General features: G+C 46.1%; 1 protein-coding gene across 1 annotated transcript in view; it reads right to left on the reverse strand.

Annotated features, from left to right (window-relative positions):
- The window catches only part of GLB1 (galactosidase beta 1), a 100,763-nt gene that overhangs the window by 65,938 nt on the left and 13,225 nt on the right, over positions 1-21,600 (reverse strand). Inside the window, exons 2-5 of the mRNA XM_015102219.3 lie at positions 9,116-9,285; positions 7,326-7,476; positions 6,726-6,786; positions 5,449-5,543 (exon numbers count right to left, since the gene is read on the reverse strand). Of these exons, the coding sequence (XP_014957705.2) occupies positions 5,449-5,543; positions 6,726-6,786; positions 7,326-7,476; positions 9,116-9,285 (477 nt within the window). The remainder of the gene's footprint in view (positions 1-5,448; positions 5,544-6,725; positions 6,787-7,325; positions 7,477-9,115; positions 9,286-21,600) is intronic.

The raw sequence follows: 21,600 nt of genomic DNA on the forward strand, positions 1-21,600 counted from the left end.
CATCATCTGGCTGCCAAGAAGTTCAGAGCTAACTTTAAGGTCAACTCTAGCAACAAAGTGGGCTCACAGCCTCTGCACCCCGAGTTCTTTTCTGGCCACGCCCAAGCTGACATTGTTGATCTTCACTTACTTTTTCAAGCCTCGTTTATCCATTAACATCACTATATTACAGTAAAATATAGGAGGGTATTTTAAACAGGATTGTAATTCATGCATACACATAATTTGGTTTGCTTTTTAGAGAAAGAGAGAAAAGCTCCACAATGGCAAGACAGCTCAGCGCTGCGGTCGCAGGCACAGACATCAAAGGCCCAAGAGTCCTCGGGCAAATCTCAGCTCTGCCTCTTCTCATCCATGTGGCTCCACGTGTAAACCGTCTCTGTCTGTCAGAGGTGAGTGTGCCTTCCCCACTGGGCTGCACGAGGAATCCCTGAGCCGATACACGGTACCTGGCACCTTGTGAGGGCTCAAAACACTGGCAACAAAGCGTGTATTCAAGCTCTCTATCATTGCCAAGGAGGGGAGAGGAGAGGCGGGGCAGGTGAGAGGAGAAACATACAGAAAAGGGCTTGAAAGACACACAGAAGTCGAAGTGAGACTCCGAGGAACACTGATTTTTCTAGAGCAGGAGTTTGCTAACTTCATCAGTTAAGGGCCAGACAGTAAACACCAGGGGCTTTGGGGCCATACTCGTGGTGCCCGAGCACCCTAGACAATGCATAAATGGCCGTGTGCCAATGGCACTGATTTACCGCAACGGGCAGGGGGCCCCTACTGCAGCTCACAGATACTTGCTCCAGGATAATTATCTCACCCTGTAAGGTCCTAAGTCCCCTACATACGAACCTTCAAGTTGTGAACTATCAAAGATGTGAATGTGCCCAGAGAAAGGATGAAGAGAATCAAGTGGAAGATGAAGAAACGGAAGAACCGAAAAGATTCACAATGCAGGGAAATGGCAAGGGGATTTGCTTTATTTGAGGAGCCACTGTCTGTTAGGTTTTGAGGCATGGGACCCAAACGTAGAACAGTTCACAAAGACTGCAGGAGCTGTTCAGAATGCAATCCAGGGCTACCATTGTCTTTTAGGACGAGAAAAACAGAGCTACAACCTAGATATCATTGGGTCATTTTCCAAGAGGGTAGACAGAATTGTTTGACAAACCTAGACAGTGTTGAAAGGCAGAGATATTCCTTTGCTGACAAAGGTTTGTATAGTCAAAGTTATGGTTTTTTCCAGTAGTCATGTACAGATGTGAGAGTTGGACCATAAAGAAGGCTGAGCACCAAAGAACTGATGCTTTCAAACTGTGGTCCTGAAGAAGACTCTTGAGAGTCCCTTGGACAGCAAGAAGATCAAACCAGTCAATCCTAAAGGAAATCAACCCAGAATATTCATTGGAAGCACTGAGGCTGAAACTAAAGCTCCAACACTTTGGCCACCTGATGCAAAGAGCCGACTTACTGGAAAAGATCCTGATACTGGAAAAGATTGAAGGCAGGAGGAGAAGGAGGCGACAGAAGAGGAGATCGTTGGGTGGCATCACCAACACAATGGACATGAGTTTGAGCAAATTCTGAGAGATGGTGAAAGACAGGGCACCTGGAGTGCTGCAGTCCATGGGGTCACAGAGAGTCAGACACGACTGAGCAACTGAACAATAACAGACAGAATTGATCCAGCAAGGAACCAGAACCTCTACCGTCAACATCAGGCATGGATGAAATCAAAGCCTGTACTCTGCCCCGTTGCCGACGATTCTTCAGCTCTACCGTCTCCCACCTCGTCTCCCTTCTCCAGTCAGTTGCTCTTCTTGCCTGTTCGCTTCATGCCAACCCCCGTGTCCCAGTTGTTGCACTGTACTGTAAGATTAAAAATGTTTTCTTTTTTGTTTTTTTTTTAAATGTATTATTTGTGTGGAAAGTATTATAAACTTATTATAGTACAGTACCATATAGCCAATTGTGTTAGTTGGGTACTTGGGCTAACTTTGTTGGACTTAGGAACAAATTAGACTTAGGAACGTGCTCTTGGAATGAAACTCGTTCATACATAGGGGATTTACTGTAAAGCGACAAAGACGTCTTCAGTTGTTGACCTTCCAAAACAACAGGTGTAAACAGAGGGGATCCCTCATGACGAGTGCCCCACAAATTAGGTTGTAGGGTAGAAGGCCCCCATTCTTGATTACCAAGGGGCAAAAGGATTAGCTGGGGTTTGAGCAGACAGAGATATGTGGGGAGAAGAAAGAGGAGGGAACCGAGTCCCCTGGCAGGACCCACAGTTAAGTTCATGTCACCTGAGGTCGCCAGGGATGGATACAGGAGGAAACACGCCCACCGTCCACCCCTCTAAATCAGTTAACTTTGCTCTCCTGTGCAGAGTTCGTATTTGATGACATTTTTAAAGTGAAAGTGAAAGTGTTAGTCACTCAGTCGTGTCCAACTCTGTGCTGCTCCATGGACTGTGGCCCGCCAGGCTCCTCTGTCCGTGGAATTCTCCAGGCAAGAATACTGGAGTGGACTGCCATTCCCTTCTCCAGGAATGACATTTTAGTGGCTTTCAATAACCAAAAGATACAGAAAACTTGTGAGTGAAAATTGAAAGTGATTTAGGGGGGACTTCCCTGGGGGTCCAGTGGCTAAGACCCCTTGCTCCCAATGCAGGGGGCCTGGGTGTGATCCCTGCTCAGGGAACTAGATCCCACATGCTCCAACGAAGAGTTAGCAGGCTGCGACTGAAGATCCTGCAGGCTGCAACTAAGACCCAGTACAACCAAGTAAATACATAATTTTTTTTTAAGTGACTTAGAAGCAAAGGGCTTTCTAGGTGGCTTAGTGGTAAAGAATCTGCCTGTCAATGCTGGAGACGCAAGAGACGGTTCATTTCTGGGTTGGGAAGATCCCCTGGAGGAGGAAATGGCTACCTACTCCAGTGTTCTTGCCTGGGGAATCCCATGGACAGAGGAACCTGGTGGGCTACAGTCCATGGGGTCACAAAGAGTCAAACGTGACTAAGCAACTAAACAACAACAACAACAAACTAAAAAACAGTGGAAACTGAGGAAAACCTGAGATCAAGAGGAAGGAGGAAGATCCAGCTAGGCAGACACATCCAGCTTCAGCCTTGAAAATCATCATATAGGAAAACGGGCTCCGATAAGCTTCACTGTGTCCACTGTCTCCCCATCTATCTGCCAGGAAGTGATAGGACCGGATGCCATGAGCTTCATTTTCTGAATGTTGAGCTCTAAGCCAACTTTTTCACTCTCCTCTTTCACTTTCATCAAGAGGCTTTTTAGTTCCTCTTCACTTTCTGCCATAAGGGTGGTGTCATCTGCATATCTGAGGTTATTGATATTTCTCCTGGCAATCTTGATTCCAGCTTGTGCTTCTTCCAGCCCAGCGTTTCTCATGATGTACTCTGCATAGAAGTTAAATAAGCAGGGTGACAATATACAGCCTTGACGTACTCCTTTTCCTATTTGGATCCAGTCTGTTGTTCCATGTCCAGTTCTAACTGTTGCTTCCTGACCTGCATATAGGTTTCTCAAGACCCAGGTTAGGTGGTCTGGTATTCTTATCTGCAGATGGTGATTGCAGCCATGAAATTAAAAGACACTTACTCCTTGGAAGGAAAGTTATGACCAACCTAGATAGCATATTAAAAAGGAGAGACATTACTTTGCCAACAAAGGTCTATCTAGTCAAGGCTATGGTTTTTCCAATGGTCATGTATGGATGTGAGAGTTGGACTGTGAAGAAAGCTGAGCACCGAAGAATTGATGCTTTTGAACTGTGGTGTTGGAGAAGACTCTTGAGAGTCCCTTGGACTGCAAGGAGATCCAACCAGTCCATCCTAAAGGAAATCAGTCCTGGGTATTCATTGGAAGGGCTGATGCTAACGCTGAAACTCCAATACTTTGGCCACCTGATGAGAACAGTCGACTCATTGGAAAAGATCCTGATGCTGGGAGGGATTAGGGGCAGGAGCAGAAGGGGTCAACAGAGGATGAGATGGCTGGATGGCATCACCGACTCGATGGACATGAGTTTGAGTGAACTCCAGGAGTTGGTGATGGACAAGGAGGCCTGGCATGCTGCAATTCATAGGGTTGCAAAGAGCTGGACACAAGTGAGTGACTGATCTGAACTGAACTGAAGCTTAACTGGTACAGACTCAGGACAGGTGGGGGGCAGTGAATGCTACCAGTAGTACATCCCTCTGGGAATAGCAGCCTGGCCTTTCTCCACCACGCAATGTCAGAACAGGCACCCTGGTCAGCCCAGCCCTCTTGTTGCAACCTACATATTTGTTTGTTAGGTTTTTTTTGGGGAGGGGGGCTATCCCACACAGCTTGTGGGATCTTAATTCCCTGACCAGGGGGTGAACCCAGGCCACAGCAGTGACAGTGCAGAGTCCTAACCACTGGACCGCCACGAAGCCCCTTACAGCCTGTATCTTAAGTGCACAGAAGTGGCCAGGCTCCCTCCCCACAATGACCTTCCCTGCAGACAGTGAACGGTGCTGGTCCCAAGCGCTGGCCCACATTCCCCTAGGGAGCGCTGCACACATCCCATGCTGGTCCGGGACACAGCCAGTTTTACATAACATACTCTCTGCAATAAGAGAACCCTTGCAAAAGGACCAACAGACACGGTTTTGTTTGACTTAAGTCATTTTACAAACATCGAAAATCACTGCAGGTCACGTGAACTGATCTTTCTCTTGGGACACCCTTGCCATATGACACACTCCTCCTTCTGCCAGTCACTGCAAGAGAAACACACATGGAAGAAGGAAGGCGAGCGCAGGAAGTGGGAGAGAAAAACACAGGGCCCCAGCTCACCGCATCATCTTTCCACACCCATGGGAACCCAGGCGATACAGACGCCAAAGTGGGTTGGTCCGGGCTGCGTCCCTGCAGCCAGAAGGCACTGTGGGAGTGGAAAGGGGCCAGACTGCAATCCTTACTGCCACCTGCCAGCTGCGTGACCTTGGCCAAGTCACTTAACCTCTTTGGCAACAGTGGCTGGGATAACTGAATGGCATCTATAGGGCAGCCAGCACGGAGTCTCACACAGAGGGCATTCAAAAACGGTAAAGCCCCCTCAAACGCAATTTAAATCAAAGTACCGTCTGTGGCACTGCCTCTTAGAGATAGACATAGGAGGATAAACAGCAAGGACCTTACTGTAGAGCCCAGGGAACTATATTCAACATCTTGTAATAACCTATAATGGAAAAGAATCTATATCCGTATATAAAACCGAATGATGTTGCCGGACACCTGAAACTTACACAACATAGCAAATCAACCACACTTCAGTTCTAAAAATTAAAAAAGAAAGAAAGAAAGAGTCACACGCGGCTCCCGTCTGCTTCACTCCCATATACTGTGTGGATAAATGGAAGCCTCCCCCTACCAGCCCGGGCTCCATGATTACCTGCACTGTTATAATCGGGCCTCCGTTCTTATAGAGGAGGGGCCTCATCTTGGGCAGAAGGACCCCCAGCCACTTGTCCACAGCCGCAAGGTAATCTGGAAAACAACCAGGTTTAACACCATCACACACCTTTTTTCTACAAAGAGGCACCATGCACCCTATTATCCTGGGGCTGGCAGCAGAGGTCGAACAGACTGATTCAACCACTACCTTCTGACACAGGGGTGTCACGTGCACCACAAGTCTGGTAAAAGCTGTCCTGCCTGGAGCTGTCTGCTCAGCGGGGTCTTCGGAGGACCAGTGTGCCTGGTATCGGCCCCTGCCGCTAGGGCCAGAAGCCTGCGGCACAGGAGACATCTGCCGAGGTTGCTGAATGACTGAGTGACGGGTCCTTCTCTGTCACAGCTGAGTTTAAAAGAAATTAAGTTCTAATCAACTATACATTTACACTGTCAAATGGGGATAAGTAAGCAGTTCACAAAGCTGCTGTAAGTATTAAATGAGATAGTACGTGGGAAAACACTGATAATACGCTAAGAGTGTGAAACATGCGCGTAGTACGCTAAGAAGAAAAGCCACACAGAGCACAATGTACTAGCCTTTTATACAGCAGATTTAATCACTGTTAGCTGCTCTTATGACCAGCTTCATCCCCAAGAGAAATGAAGTCTTCAGAAGACAGAAATGCAGCTAAGAACTCTACTCAGTACCCTGCAATGACCTACATGGAAAAAGAAGCTCAAAAATACGCATAACTGATTCACGGTGCTGTACACACCACACTGTAAGTCAACTATACGCCCGCAAAAAATAAATACAGCAAATCAGGACCTGCAGACTGATCAGGGTTTATAGCTAGATAAGGGAAAAACCTATCACTCACAGATCACTCTGTGAAAGTAGGTGAAGAGAGATCCAGGGACACCACCACAGAAACTACGTCTGCCCTTCTGGTTAGCTGGGAGTCATCCCCCATCAAGTCGCAGACTGAGAACGGAGGGAGAGAAAGCATTAACGTCAATCAGTCAACCGCAAATGGGGCCCAGTGCTAATTCAAAGAGTTACCAAGGGGATCGACAAGATCTCGTCGAGCTGTTCAATCCTTCTTTCCTACACACTCAGTGTCTGGTGGAGAATGATGGACACCCACACTTTTACTAAACTTTCAGAAGCATTTACCCAGGAGTACTCCAGCCTTTGAAATATTGTATCTGACCCTCTGGATATAAAATATCTGAACTTTCTTAAATTCTCTTACAACACCTGTAACAACTCACCTGGATCTGAAGAACGGAGAACAATAGATTTTTTCTCCAACAGCCAAGCAGGTAATCCTCCCTAGGATGGGGAAACAGCAAACAAATTTAAAAACAGAAACCACTTAAAGGTCTTAGGGGAGATAGAAATTATTACTACTACTAGCAGCAAGAGTAAAGGAGAAATGTGTCATGGAGAATGGGTATTTGAGCTAGGCTTTCTGGTTTGTAACTTTCAGGGTAATTAGAGATTGTAAACATAATAAAAAATACGATCACTCTGCATGAATGCAATGTTTTGAGAATCAAAGATTTTTCTATAGATTGCTCCACTGAACCTCATATCTACCCTGTGGGGCAGACAGAGGCCACTTCATGAACTGCTCTTAACAGATGAAACTGACTTCTGTCTGTGACCACCAAGAGGAGGACCCACGCCTTCTCACCCCTCCCTGCTCCTCTCTGCCTGGCCACCACCTAAGGTAAAAGACACCTGGGCTTTCTTAGCTACAGGCCCGTGCTATCTGGAATGAGACTTATCCACACCACTTTCATTCCTTTTCCCCCAGAGCCCCATTTGTCCACGCACCAGGCAGACAAGGCCAGGTTAGCCACACTCACCATGTCCCACTCTGCACAGATGTAGGGTCCAGGCCTCAGGATGACCAGCAGTCCCAGCTCATGTGCCAGCTGAATGAAATGTTCCACATCATGGTCCCCGGAGAAATTGTACCGTCCAGGCTGCAGCTCATGGAAGTTCCAGGCCACGTACCTGCCAAGACGCACACAGCCCCTTCCTGCAAACAGCTCAAAATTCCAGGTGTCCCATACACATTTCTGAACCACTCTGCATAACTATAAACCCACAGGACACACACAGACATCCTCTTGAGAAAAAACTCTTGTTTTGAGTTTTCATGGCAGCTACCCAGATAATCAAACTTGTGGGGACACTTTTAAGTGTCTGCTCCACAAAGGATGCCCATTTCTATTTAATGCTTGATTTAAAAAAAAACATATATATATATGGAGTTCCCTGGTGGCCTAGTGGTTAGGATTCCGGGCTTTCACTGACAGGGCTGGGGTTCCATATCTGGTTGGGGAACTGAGATCCTGCAAGCCACAAGGCGTGGCCAAAACACAAAAAATACATAGTTACATTGACGCAAACTTCTACTGTGTAAAAATTATATATGCCTGTGTAAGGCTTAGGAAAAATTCAAGTATCTGTGTTAAGGTCAGAAGCGATATACTTACTTTTTGAAAAATGTTTTTCAATAAAAATGGAAGAGCCTCCAAGCCCTGTGTCCTCCTAACCAGAAATTTTATCAGGAATATCCTGAACGAGGTAAAGTAACAAAAACTCTGACCAGCTCTCCTGACTGCCTGCAGCAAGGGACACAGATTTAAACAGGAAGCTACCCACTGCCATCACAAAGGTCTCTCTGGTGATCCCTAACTTATGGTTTCAGGGTTTCAGGGTTCCCTGGAGCCATTGTGGTCTCCCAGAACTTAGTTTAGTTTTAAAACTTTAATTTTAGGGCTAAAACTACAGACAGGCCCCAGTGGTCCGACAACCAGAAGAATGAGTGGGATTCTCCCTAACCATCTGTCCCAGGAATCTGCTGCTGGATTTTCTCATACTTTATCTTTGAAAAGTTATCAGCAATTCACATCAGCAATGCAAAAACCAGAGTGGCCAGCCACCCCAACTTCCTTCTCAATTAGTCATTTTGAAACAAACAGAAGAGATGAGGAGAGATAGTTATTGGGGGTGATTCTGTAACCCTGGGCCATAGAATCACCCCAGCAGAACCACAAAGACAAACTAGGTTTCAGGGATCTACCCAACAAGGCGTGTTCCCCTAGGAGCTGAGAGGAGCTACGGCCGCCTACAAACACCCTTATCTTTAAATCTCAGCTGGATTTCTGTCCAAAAGCACATGCCTCGGCAAATTTCAGTTTTATCAGCTGCATTCGGTAATGGTGAACTGGGAGAAATGGCATCGTCCATGTCACTTGTCCTGCACACAGCAAACCCTCAGTCATTGTTACTTCCCTTTGCCTTTTTAAGCTGCTATTCATTTTATGATTTCTGCTGACAAAGTTCAAGGTTGGAAGAAGTAGTTAACGGTCTAACGAAGCGACACCCAAGCCCAAGACAAACGTCTCCAGGACACCGTGCATGCTAAGTCATTTCAGTTGTGTCCGACTCTCTGCGATACTATGGACTGTGGCCTGCCAGGCTCCTCTGTCTATGAGATTTCCCAGGCAAGACTACTCGAGTGGGACACCAGACTATTATTCCCGTTCTGAGCAACGAAACCTCTGCACAAAGAGATGCAGCTGGTCCCCCACTCCAGCTGCAGGTGTCTCTGCCTTGGAGGGGCGCCCAGTGCCCTCCTACTTACGTCTGGATGGCGTTCAGCCCAGCCATCTTCATCTTCAGCAGCCGGTCCTTCCAGTAGAAGCGAGGCACGCGGAAATAGTGAATGCTTCCCGAGATGTAGCGGAAGGGCTGGCCATCCTTGAGGAAGCGGTTACGGCGGTAGTCGATCTGGAATGTTCTCTGGGTGGCATTCTACAGAGCAAGGATTGGACCCCATGAGAACTTCCACCCTCAGAAAGTAGATGTTTACGGTGATGAGGGACCCCCTACCCATCTAGTTTGTGTACGTGCCCGGTTCTGGGCTATAAAACAGACCACGGCGGAGATAGGGCGAGGAGGAACCTACATGCCGAGTTCCAGAGGCTGGCGCCAACGTGACAATCAGCGGGTGAGATGCCCAAGTCACGTTACCAAAGAGTCCCCCTGCTACAGGGGGCTCCTCTCATACCCAGGGTACTGCGGCGGCAACACACACGAGCATGCACACACACGCACACACACACTGCCTCCCCCCGCCCCCTGTGGCCGCGCCCTGCCGGAGCCCTGCATTTCCCTCCGCAGGAACGTCTCTGTGCTCAGAGCAACGGACCAGAAGTCCGAAGCCCTGAAACCTCTTCCTAGCTGCTGCTCCGAGCCCCGCCGTGACCGAGCATCCTTTTCTAACCCTCTGTCTCTCCATCCATAAAAATGCAGGATGCCAGACTAAATGAACTCGAAGGCAATATCCGCGACCCAGTTTGTGAATCGTGAACTCAATCTGGGTGATCAGAACTTTTTTAAATGAAAGAGAATAGGAAAAAGAAAGAAAAAAAAAATTCAGTGTTACACATAGTAAAGACAAGCGTTATTTAAAAAATTGTATTTTATTGAAGTAGCTGATTCACAATGTTGTACTAATCTTTGCTGTAGAGCAAAGTGATTCAGATATACCTATATATACATCTTTTTTTCATATTCTTTTCCATTATGATCTATCACAGGATATTGAGCATAGTTCCCTGTGGTATACAGCAGGACCTTGTTGTCTCTGCACTCTCTGTATGATAGTTTGTATCTGCTGACCCCAAACTCCCAATCCATCCGTCCCTCCCCCAACCCCCTTCTCCTTGGCAACCACAAGTCTCTTCTCTACAAAGGTAAGTGTTATTTTATAAAACTTTAGTTATATAGGCATATGTAGATTTGCATATGGATGAATATCTCTGTGGTGTTGCAATGTAAGTTATACTTCTAGAATCAAATCAAATTTCAAGAAACACTGTTTGGGGATCACTTCAGAAGGCGAAATGATAGGAGTTGAAAGTGAAGACCTCAAAGGGGAGGCCAACTTTTAGGTAAAATAGAGCACTGCCCTCTGGTGGACGGAAAAAGGCAGCAACAGACCTCAGGTAGCAACAGGACCAGGGTTACAAATTGTTGTTCAGTCGCTAAGTCACATCCAACTCTTTTTCGATGCTCTGGACTGTACAACCCACCAGGCTCCTCTACCCATGGGATCTTCCCAGGCAAGAATATTGGAGTGGGCTGCCATTTCCTTCTCTAGGGGACCTTCCCGACCCAAGGATACAAGAAACCATTTAATTAGTGTCCTCCACTGTTAACAATGGTTGTGGTTTTTCTAGTAGTCATGTACAGATGTGAGAGCTGGACCATAAAGAAAGCTGAGCACCAAAGAACTGATGCTGTTGAGCTGTGGAGCTGGAGAAGACTCTTGAGAGTCCCTTGGGGAGCAAGGAGATCAAATCAGTCAATCCTAAAGGAAATCAACCCTGAATATTCACTGGAAGGACTGATGCTGAAGCTGAAGCTCCAATACTTTGGCCACTTGATTTGAAGAGCTGACTCACTGGAAAGGAGACCTGACATTGGGAAAGATTGAGGGCAGGAGGAGAAGGGGGCGACAGAGGATGAGATGGCTGGATGGCATCATCGACTCAATGGACATGAGTTTGAGCAAACTCAGGGAGACAGTGAAGGATAGGGAAGCCTGGCGTGCTACAGTCCATGAGTCGGACACAACTTAGCGACTGAACAAGTGTTGGTAAAATTTCTTGTGCATCTTTAGCCATTTTTTTAAGTCTTTTTTTCATAGCATCATAACAGTCCATGAAACTTTTGAGTGTTGCATCTGGAAACAACCATGAGAGCAGGGGTCCTAGATCCTACTTGGCTTGAAATCCAACTAGAAAGTTAAAGTCCTGTGACTGTGGGACTTCCTGGGGTCCAGCGGTGAAGACTCTGCACTTCCACTGCAGGGTGCGTGGATGTGATCCCTGGTTGGGGAACTAAGACCCCGCTTGCTGCGGGCATGGCAAAAAAAAAAAAAAAAGTGACTAAAAGTTAAACAATTCAGAGACTGCTAAGGGACAACTGGAAAGCTTTACTAACCAAAAATAAACAAAAAACTAATTTAAGAGTCATTTTTTCAAATGCCAGAGTGTCAATATCCCTTTATTCTTTCAGTAAGCAATGCTTTAATTGCCATTCAAAAACCAGAAACTAACAAAAATATAAGAATTATTTTCTATACCATGTGGCCCAATGGATGATTTTGAAAACATCTCAAAACACGTATATGAATAAATATCAAATAAAGGTTTCCTACAAGTTCTCTGAGTTCAAAGGCAGCTCAGAGGTTGGGGAAATTCTTTAGACCGATAGAAAGGGAGGGAGCGACTTCGGAAAGAACTGGGAAGAGGAAAGGGCTGTCTAAAGTCTGCTGGTTGGGGATTTCCTGGCTGTCCAGTGATTAGGAGTCTGTTCACAGCTGAGGATGTAGGTTCAATTTCTGGTTGGGGAACTAAGATCCCACAAATCTCCTTGTCTAAGAGAAGTGGTTCAGAGAAGTAGGAAATGAGCTTAGAGAGAAGTGATCTGGGCAGAAGGTGAAATCTGGCTTAATCCCAGAGAACAGAGCAGCACCACCATCTCTGCATTCAAACAACCTCAAAATACAGCCCAAACATCAACCTAATAACTACTTATAAAAATTACAAACACAAGTAATTTAATAACAGGGGAACCACACAGATGCAGCCGCAGCCCACGTGAAGCTTCTGTCTAGCGAGGAAGAAACCCAAGAATCAACACAACGAGTCTTAGATGATTAAATGAGGCTAAAACCACCAGATTGTATACCTTAAACATACACAGTTATCCAATTATATCAAGTACTGCTGGGGGACAAGAGCAGAAGACGCAACAGTAATGAACAGCTTGTAACCCAGGGCTGGGAGACAAAGAATTTTCCAGATGAAGGAACGCCTCAAATTGTGATTCTCAACCTTGGCTGCACAACAGAATCACCTGCCCAAGCTTTTACAAATAGCAAAGTCAAGCCTCATTGCTCAGACATGCGGATGTTAATTGATCTTGGGTGGAGTCCAGGCCTTGGCATTTCTTAACACTGCCCACATGATGTAACATATAGTCAGCGTTGAGAATGCCTGGTTTAAGCTGAGCCCCAGGATGAAGAAGAGTTAGCCAAGGAGAGGTGCAAGGCAGGCAGCAGAAACTGGGAGCCCTGATGGAGAGGGTGCGGCACTCGGGCAGGGTGTGGTGGACCACACAGATAAAGCAGAGTGACAGCCGAAACCAGGAGACGGGAGAGGCCAGACCGAATGAGCTCTGACGTCCCATCCAAGGGCCTGGACTTTGTGCCGAGAGCCACAGAGAGCACCTTGAACAGAAGACTGATAGGATCAGACGTGTGGGGTTTGCAAATATTTGGCACTCTGCTCTTTTCCTGAAATAGCAATCAAAGAAGCAGAGTTGTGGACCCTGATGGCGGTAGCAAGGGGTCAGGTGGGCAGGAAGTAGACCCCACAGAACTCATGGGTTTGACCCTAAGCCAGAGGCTCCCCCTGATTCTGGGCAGAAAAAACTGAGCTTTTTCTTTGAAAAAGAGAGAGGGACTTTCCTGGTGGTCCAGTGGTTAAAACTCCACACTGCCAATGCCTGGTCGGGGAACTAAGATCCCACATGCCATGCAAAGCAGCCAAGAGATCAAAAAATATTTTTTTAAAAATTATTTTTAAAAGAGAGAAACTTAACAGCTATCATCTGGAACAAAAGGACTGCAAGAATATTAACACTTATGAGTTCATAATGATTCACAGAGGGGAAAAAAGAATTCACCAGTCACTTTTGGAGACTGCGAGAGTACCAACTCATTACTCCAAAAATGACAAGCAAAGGGAAAAAGCCAAGCAGGTTATTTCCCTTTTCACAGAAAAAATATATTTCAGGGTAACCAAGAAGTTGACAATGGAGAATTCTTCACAGAATTCTAGCTAATAAATGGCAACAGAATAACAGAATCTGAAAAACATCCTTTCCTAACCTTGAGTGAAATAATAGACTTAAGCTGTAATCATCGGTTCGGTTCAGTCGCTCAGTCATGTCCAACTCTTCGTGACCACATGGACCACGGCATGCCAGGCCTCCCTGTCCATCACCAACTACTGGAGTTTACTCATACTTATCGCCAGTGAGTTGGTGATACCATCCAACCATCTTATCCTGTCGTCCCCTTCTCCTCCTGCCTTCAATCTTTCCCAGCATCAGGGTCTTTTCAAATGAATCAGCTCTTCACATCAGGTGGCCGAAGTATTGGAGTTTCAGCTTCATCATGTCTTTCCAATGAAGAGTCAGGGCTGATCTCCCTCAGAATGGACCGGTTTGATCTCCTTGCAGTCCAAGGGACTTGAGTCTTCTCCACACCAGTTCAAAACATCAATTCTTCGGCACTCAGCTTTCTTCACAGTCCAACTCTCACATCCATACATGACCACTGGAAAAACCACAGCCTTGACTAGATGGACCTTTGTGGGTAATCAGCAGTGTATGCTAAAACCATCATCAAGGTTGAAGGAATCTTATAAAGGAGGGAGCAGGCAGATGTGATCCCTCTGTTCATGTCAACCTCATAAAAGTGGAACAAGCAGACGTGACTCTCACGTTGTGATTCAGGCAGATGTACACAGCCCCACCTCAAAGCAGTGCTCATTGTTGAACTTCAATCTCAACTGAACTGAATCTAATTCTAACACGAGGAAGTCAGAAGCCAAATCCAACATGTGGGACATTTTAAAGTCTAGTGATAAGAGTTACTCTGAAATGTTGATGGTATTAAAACAAAATAAAATATTTTTGAAAATAGCAATGCTTGGGAAGGAACGCTGGGGAATTTTCTGGGGCAATGGTAACATCCTAGCGCTGAATCAGGGTTTGGGATTACCAGGTGTATGCGTTTGTCAAAACTCATCAAGCAGTGGGCTTCCCTCATGGTCTACTGGTTAAGAATTCTGTTGCCAACGCAGGGGACGCGGGTTCAATCCCTGCCAGGAGAAGATCCCACATGCCTCATGGCAACCAAGCCAGTGCATCACAACTACTGAAGCCTGTGCCCATGCACGGCAACTAGAGACCAGCCCCCACTCGCCGCACCTAGAGAACAGCCCCCACTCGCCACACCTAGAGAACAGCCCCCAGTCGCTGCACCTAGAGAACAGCCCCCACTCGCCACACCTAGAGAACAGCCCCCAGTCTCCACAACTAGAGACCAGCCCCCACTCGCTGCACCTAGAGAACAGCCCCCACTTGCCACACCTAGAGAACAGCCCCCAGTCTCCACAACTAGAGACCAGCCCCCACTCGCCGCACCTAGAGAACAGCCCCCACTCGCCACACCTAGAGAACAGCCCCCACTCGCCACACCTAGAGAACAGCCCCCAGTCGCTGCACCTACAGAACAGCCCCCACTCGCCACACCTAGAGAACAGCCCCCAGTCGCTGCACCTAGAGAACAGCCCCCACTCGCCACACCTAGAGAACAGCCCCCAGTCTCCACAACTAGAGACCAGCCCCCACTCGCTGCACCTAGAGAACAGCCCCCACTTGCCACACCTAGAGAACAGCCCCCAGTCTCCACAACTAGAGACCAGCCCCCACTCGCCGCACCTAGAGAACAGCCCCCACTCGCCACACCTAGAGAACAGCCCCCAGTCTCCACAACTAGAGACCAGCCCCCACTCGCTGCACCTAGAGAATGGCCCCCACTCGCCGCAACTAGAGAGAGCCTGCATACAGCAAAGACCAAGCACAGCCAAAAATAAACAAATCTTGAAAAAAAAAACCCCAAACACTGTTAAATTAAAAAATCTCTCATGCATTTCACTGTATGTAAAGTCTGTAGTAGTGAAAGTTGCTCACTGACTGACTCTTTGTAATCCCACGAACTGTAGGATTCCTGCCAGATTCCTCTGTCCATGGAATTCTCCAGGCAAGAATACTGCAGTGGATAGCCATACCCTTCTCCAGGGGATTTTTCTGACCCAGGGATCGAACCCAGGTCTCCTGCATTGCAGGCAGATTCTTTATCATCTGAGCCACCAGGGAAGGCCCATGTAAAGTTTACCTTAAAGGGGAAAAGGGCTCTAAACAATTATTGACCTCTAGGTAATGATTTATATGCTGATATATTTCAGAGGAAGTATACCGATGTCTGCAACCGACTCCCAAATGCATCCCCAGAATAAGACAGAGTTGATGGATGCAGTGATGAATGGAGGGATAACTGACAGTAACATGCTAATGGGAGAATCTGAATGGTGAGGATATGAAATGTTTTCAACTCTCTGTAAGTGTGAGAACTTTTCCAAGGGAAATGTTGACACAAATTAAAAAGCCGGGGCAGGAAGAATTGGAGAAAGGTGGTCAAAAGACACAAATTTCCATTTACAAGGTAAATAAGTACCAGAGATGTCATGTACAACATGATGACTCCAGCTAAGAATGCTGCAGGATCTATAGGAACATTGTTAAGAAAGTAAATTCTAAGAGTTCTCGTCATAAGAAAAAATTTTCTTTCTTCCTTCTTTCTTTTTTTAATTTTAAAGATTTTTAAAAATCAATGAACCAATTTTTTTGAAAAGATCAACACTGACAAACGTTTAATTAGACTGAGAAAAAAGATAAAATAATCAAATTAGAAATCATAGAAAAAAAAATAGATATATGTATAACTGAATTACTTTGCTGTACGTCTGAAACTAACATTGTTAATCAACTATACTCCAAAAATAATTTTTTAAAAATAGTTAATCAAAGAGGAGACATCACAGAAATAAAAACTTATTATAAGGGACTGTGTGTGTGTGTGCTCAGTCGTGTCCCACTCTGCAATCCCATGGACTGTAGCCCACCAGGCTCCCCTGTCCATGTAATTTTCCAGGCAAGAATACTGGAATGGGTTGCCATTTCCTCCTCCACCTTCTTTCCTTTTTATTGTATCTGTACGAGAAGAGGGATATTAACACCTACTGTGGTAATCATCTCACAGTATGTAAATCAGTCAATCATGTTGTTTACCTTAAACTTATCCAGGGATGTGTGCCATTATTTCTCAATAAAACTGGGAAAAAATTAGGCTTAAAATGTGAACTCAGGGGACTTCCCTGGCAGTCCAGTGGTTAAGACTCTGCTCCCAAAGCACAGAGTGCAAGTTCAATCCCTGGTCAGGGAACTAGATCCCACGGGCTGCAACTAAAGATCCCAAGTGCCGCAACTAAGAGCTGGCACAGTCACATAAATAAATACTTTAAATTAAAAACACACACATCTACATCAGCTCCTGTGGCTACTCCCTGGGGAGCTCATTGTACTGTATGCTGATAGGGTCTCATCTCAAACTCATCCCTCGAGTCTTTGTGACTTCCCACCCCAAAGTCAGTGCAGACAGTGACTGCAGCCATGGAATTAAAAGAGGCCTGCTCCTTGGAAGAAAAGCTATGACAAACCTAGACAGCGTAATAAAAAGCAGAGACACCCCTTTGCTGATAAAGGTCCCTCTAGTCAAAGCTATGGTTTTTCCAGTAGTCATGGATGGATGTGAGAGTTGAACCATAAAGAAGGCTGAGCGCCAATGAACTGATGCTTTCGAATTGTGGTGTTGGAGAAGACTCTTGAGAGTCCCTTGGACTGCAAGGAGATCCAACCAGTCAATCCTAAAGGAAATCCACCCTGAATATTCACTGGAAGGACTGATGCTGAAGCTGAAGCTCCAATACTTTGGCCACCTGATGCAAGAGCTGACTCATTGGAAAAGACCCTGGTGCTGGGCAAGACTGACAACAGGAGAATGGAGAGACAGGATGAGACTGTTGAATGGCACAATGACTCAATGGAGCAAACTATCTCCATCTGAGCAAACTCCAGGAGACAGTGAAGGACAGGGAAGCCTGGTGTGCTGCAGTCCATGAGGTCACAAAGAGTCGGACATAACTGAGGAACCAGAGATCAAATTGCCAACATCTACTGGATCACTGAAAGAGCGAGAGTTCCAGAAAGACATCTACTTCTCCTTTATTGACTATGCCAAAGCCTTTGACTGTGTGGATCACAACAAACTGTGGAAAATTCTTAAAAGAGATACCAGACCACCTTACCTGCCTCAAGAGAAATTCATGTACCTAACATTCCAAGTTCATTGACCTAACATTCCAGGTTCCTATACAATATTGTTCTTCACAGCATCGGACTTTACTTCCATCACCAGTCACATCCACAACTGGGCACTGTTTTCCCTCTGGCTCCGTCCCTTCATTGTTTCTGGAGTTATTTCTCCACACTTCTCCAGTAGCATGCTGGGCACCTGCAGACCTGGGGAGTGTATCTTTCGGTGTCATACCTTTTTGCCTTTTCCTACTATAAATGGGGTTCTCAAGGCAAGAATACTGAAGGGGTTTGCCATTCCCTTCTCCAGTGGACCATGTTTTGTCAGAACTCCCCACCATGACCCGTCCGTCTTGGGTGGCCCTAAAGGGCATGGCTCATAGTTTCATTGAGTTAGACAAGGCTGTGGTCCATGTGATCAGTTTGGTTAGTTTTCTGTGATTGTGGTTTTTATCCTGTCTGCCCTCTGATAAGGATAAGAGGCTTATGGAAGCTTCCTGGTGGAAGAGACTAACTGTGGGGGAAACTGGGTCTTGTTCTGATGAGCGGGGCGTGCTCAATAAATCTTTAATCCAATTTTCTGTGAGAGACTTTATATTTTGGGGCTCCAAAATCACTGCAGATGGTGACTGCAGCCTTGAAATGAAAAAGATCCTTGCTCCTTGGAAGAAAAGCTATGACCAACCTAGACAGCATATTAAAACACAGAGACATTACTTTGCTAAAAAAGGTCCACCTAGTCAAAGCTATGGTTTTCCAGCAGTCATGTATGGATGTGAGAGTTGGACTATAAAGAAAGCTGAGTGCCAAAGAATTGATGTTTGTGAACTGTGGTGTTGGAGAAGACTCTTGAGAGTCCCTTGGACTGCAAGGAAATCAAACCAGTCCATCCTAAAGGAAATCAGTCCTGAATATTCACTGGAAGGACTGATGCTGAAACTAAAGCTCCAAAACTTTGGCCACCTGATGCGAAGAACTGACTCATTGGAAAAGACCCTGATGCTGGGAAAGACTGAAGGCAGGAGGAGAAGGGGAAGACAGAGGATGAGATGGTTGGATGGACATGAGTCTGAGCAAGCTCCAGGAGTTGGTGATGGACAGGGAAGCCTGGCATGCTGCAGTCCATGGGGTTGCAAAGAGTTGGACACAACTGAGTGACTGAACTGAACTGAACTGGACTGTAGCCCGCCAGGCTCCTCTGTCCGTGGTATTCTCCAGCAAGAATACTGGAGTGAGTTGTCATTCGCTTCTCTAGGGAACTTTCTTGACCCAGGGATCAAACCTGGGTCTCCTGCAATGCAGGCAGATTCTTTACTGTCTGAGCCACCAAAGAAGCCTGTCTTACTTCTAGGACTTCCCTGGTGGTTTCACTTCTAGAGGAACCCAAATGAAGACAACTTGTTCCAGAAGTGGCCTAAACAGCAGATCCTCATGATGCTGAGTCTATACCTGGATTTCTCATTTCCTCTATGTCAAGACAGCAGTGAGAACCCTAAAGTAGTGCTAAGTGGAGGGGGCGACAGCCTCTGGCAATGCAAACACACGCACCGAGGCCCCACCTGTACAGGGCTGGGAGGAGACACAGGCAGACAGGAGCTGGCATCTGCCTTAGCTCTCCCTGTGGGACGGGGCTGAAGGACAGGGTGCTGCTAACTGTAAGGACTGTGGGCTTGGCTGGCTTTTATTAACCGTTTGGCAGCTTTGAAGAAAGACTGGCTGACAGGCTCAAATCACGCGTCCACGCTGGGCATGCTGTGAATGCTAGAGGCTTCCGTGGCAATGTTGAAAGAGACGTACATCTCCTGCCAGAAAGATAAGGCCAGGACTTCATGGGGTGGGGGGGAACATGGCGAGAGGATCTCGAGGGGACACAACACGAGGAGGAGAGACGGGAGCGTATGGACGTGGCTCACTCTCCCAAGATTCGTGAGCTTTCATCTTGGGAAAGGCATTCAACCCGGCCCCTGTGCTGCTGGAACCCGGTGCCTGGGAACTTGGACTTGATGCTGACCTACAGGAAATGAAGTGAGGTGCCCGCACTGCGTTGCAATCCTAAGGAACGTGTGAGACGGCTCTAAGAGATGAGAAGGTAAAGCCGGTGACCAGACACCCCACCATCTGCCTACACTCCCCAAGCCTGGCCAGATAGGGCACCCTTCCGTAAGGAAGGCCGCAGTGAGGAGGCCCTGGAGACCTCAGGTCCCCTGAGGGCTGTGCTCTGTGGGCAGGGCAGGGCAGAAGACACTCTGTGTCTTCGAGGGTGATAAAGCGCTGACTTACCCAAAGAGGGGCCACCTAGCCGCCAGGGGCTGGTGGACATAATCACCATCACTATGACCGTGGTGGCAACCTCAGGCAAGGGCTCAGAAACCACAGCGTTCCGAGAGGGGGGGACAGTTGGGCAGCCAGTGGGGCTCCAGCTTGATGAGTCTCACAAGAGACAAAAAAATCAGTCACTCATGAACAAACGGCTGAGGTCAGCCACCACCACGGGAAATCACAGCTCCATCCAGGCCCCAGCTCTGAGGCGGGAACTGACTGATGGAAGGGAGAATTCCCTTGCGGAAGGGCACTATGATGCCACCCAAGTACACATGATAAAAATTCCTTCCCCAGTGGGACTTAGGTCAATATAAAATAATTTTTAAAAGTTAAAAACAGACCTAACTTTCCATAGAGGAAAGAATCATGTCCATTTGAAATAGTATTTTAACTAAGGATAAAAATATATCCTGAGCTGCATTAAAACAAACAAACCCGCAACCAGTAGATTTCATCCTATTAATATTTCATGACTATTTTGAATTCATAAAATACACAGTAGGATACATATGGAATTATATTGCATTGTTAGGAACCAAAATTTTCAATATAAAATAGAAGCAAATATAAAATCAAAGGTTAATTAAAAATCCTATAATCAGAAAATCTCTATACCTTCCACTCAATTTTGCTACGAACATAAAACTGCTCTAAAAATAATATAAACTAAAGTTTTCCTTTTTCTAAAAAAAATATTTATTTCCCAGCAATAGCCACAGAAACGGCTTAGAAATGACAATAGCCAGTAGCACTTAGCTCATCTAGTCCCTTAAATTACAGTCTCTAAATATTTCCCATTAAAAGAAACCAGAGCTCCCCAAGAAATTACTTAATCCAAGTCTGGGTAGAATATATACAAAATAGGCCTAAAACAATCAATAACTATTATCAACAACAAAATTACATAGAAGCCAAATTGAAAGGGCTCCTACTGGCTGAAGATGGATTATTCTGAGCAGCAAAAGATTTAACATTTCACTGGATTGAAACACATCAGACATGTAAAAATAGCCAAATTCAGAATACTCCCTCTCACACAAAAGAAAAGCTTTTTGGTCATCCTTGAAGTTTGCTGGGGTATCAGCTCATTATCCTGAAAACAGAAGACCGAAGGGGAAGAATCCAGGTCTCTCTCGCCTTTGCTACAGACTTTTTCAGAATAACCAAAAAACTGATGCAGAGAATTCTTTGTAGAAAAACCATAGCTAGTAAATAGAGAAGAAATGATGTGATTAAAAATCCTCGTTTTGGGGGCTGATGGCCAAATTATACCTCTTTTTGGTCACACTGTGTGGCTTGTGGGATCTTAGTTCCCCAATCAGGGATTGAACCTGGGCTCTTAGGAGAAAGAGCTCAGAGTCTTAACCACTGGACTGCCAGGGAATTCCCAGGATTATATTTCTAAGTGCCACAAAAATGCCTTCAAAATACAAAACTGAGGTAAAAGAAGCTTCCATTGTCTCTTGAATACATTAAAGCCACGTAATTATTCCTAGAAAGTCTACCTGGTATTCTGGCCTACTAAATTCTGTATTAAATGTATCAAACTTAAAAAAGTCACCATTTTACAATCCCTACTAGACTAATGACTTCAGGCAACAATCATCAACGACTCCTGAAACCTTAGATGAAAAGATGTGCAACTTTCTAGTGGTGGGGCCAAGCTGACAACACCTGATCAACCTCAGCCTCACCGAAAACAGTGGAGTCTTCCTACCAAACAGGGCAAAA

Source organism: Ovis aries, chromosome 19, assembly GCF_016772045.2.
Source record: "Ovis aries strain OAR_USU_Benz2616 breed Rambouillet chromosome 19, ARS-UI_Ramb_v3.0, whole genome shotgun sequence".
In the NCBI taxonomy this organism is placed as follows: domain Eukaryota; kingdom Metazoa; phylum Chordata; class Mammalia; order Artiodactyla; family Bovidae; genus Ovis; species Ovis aries.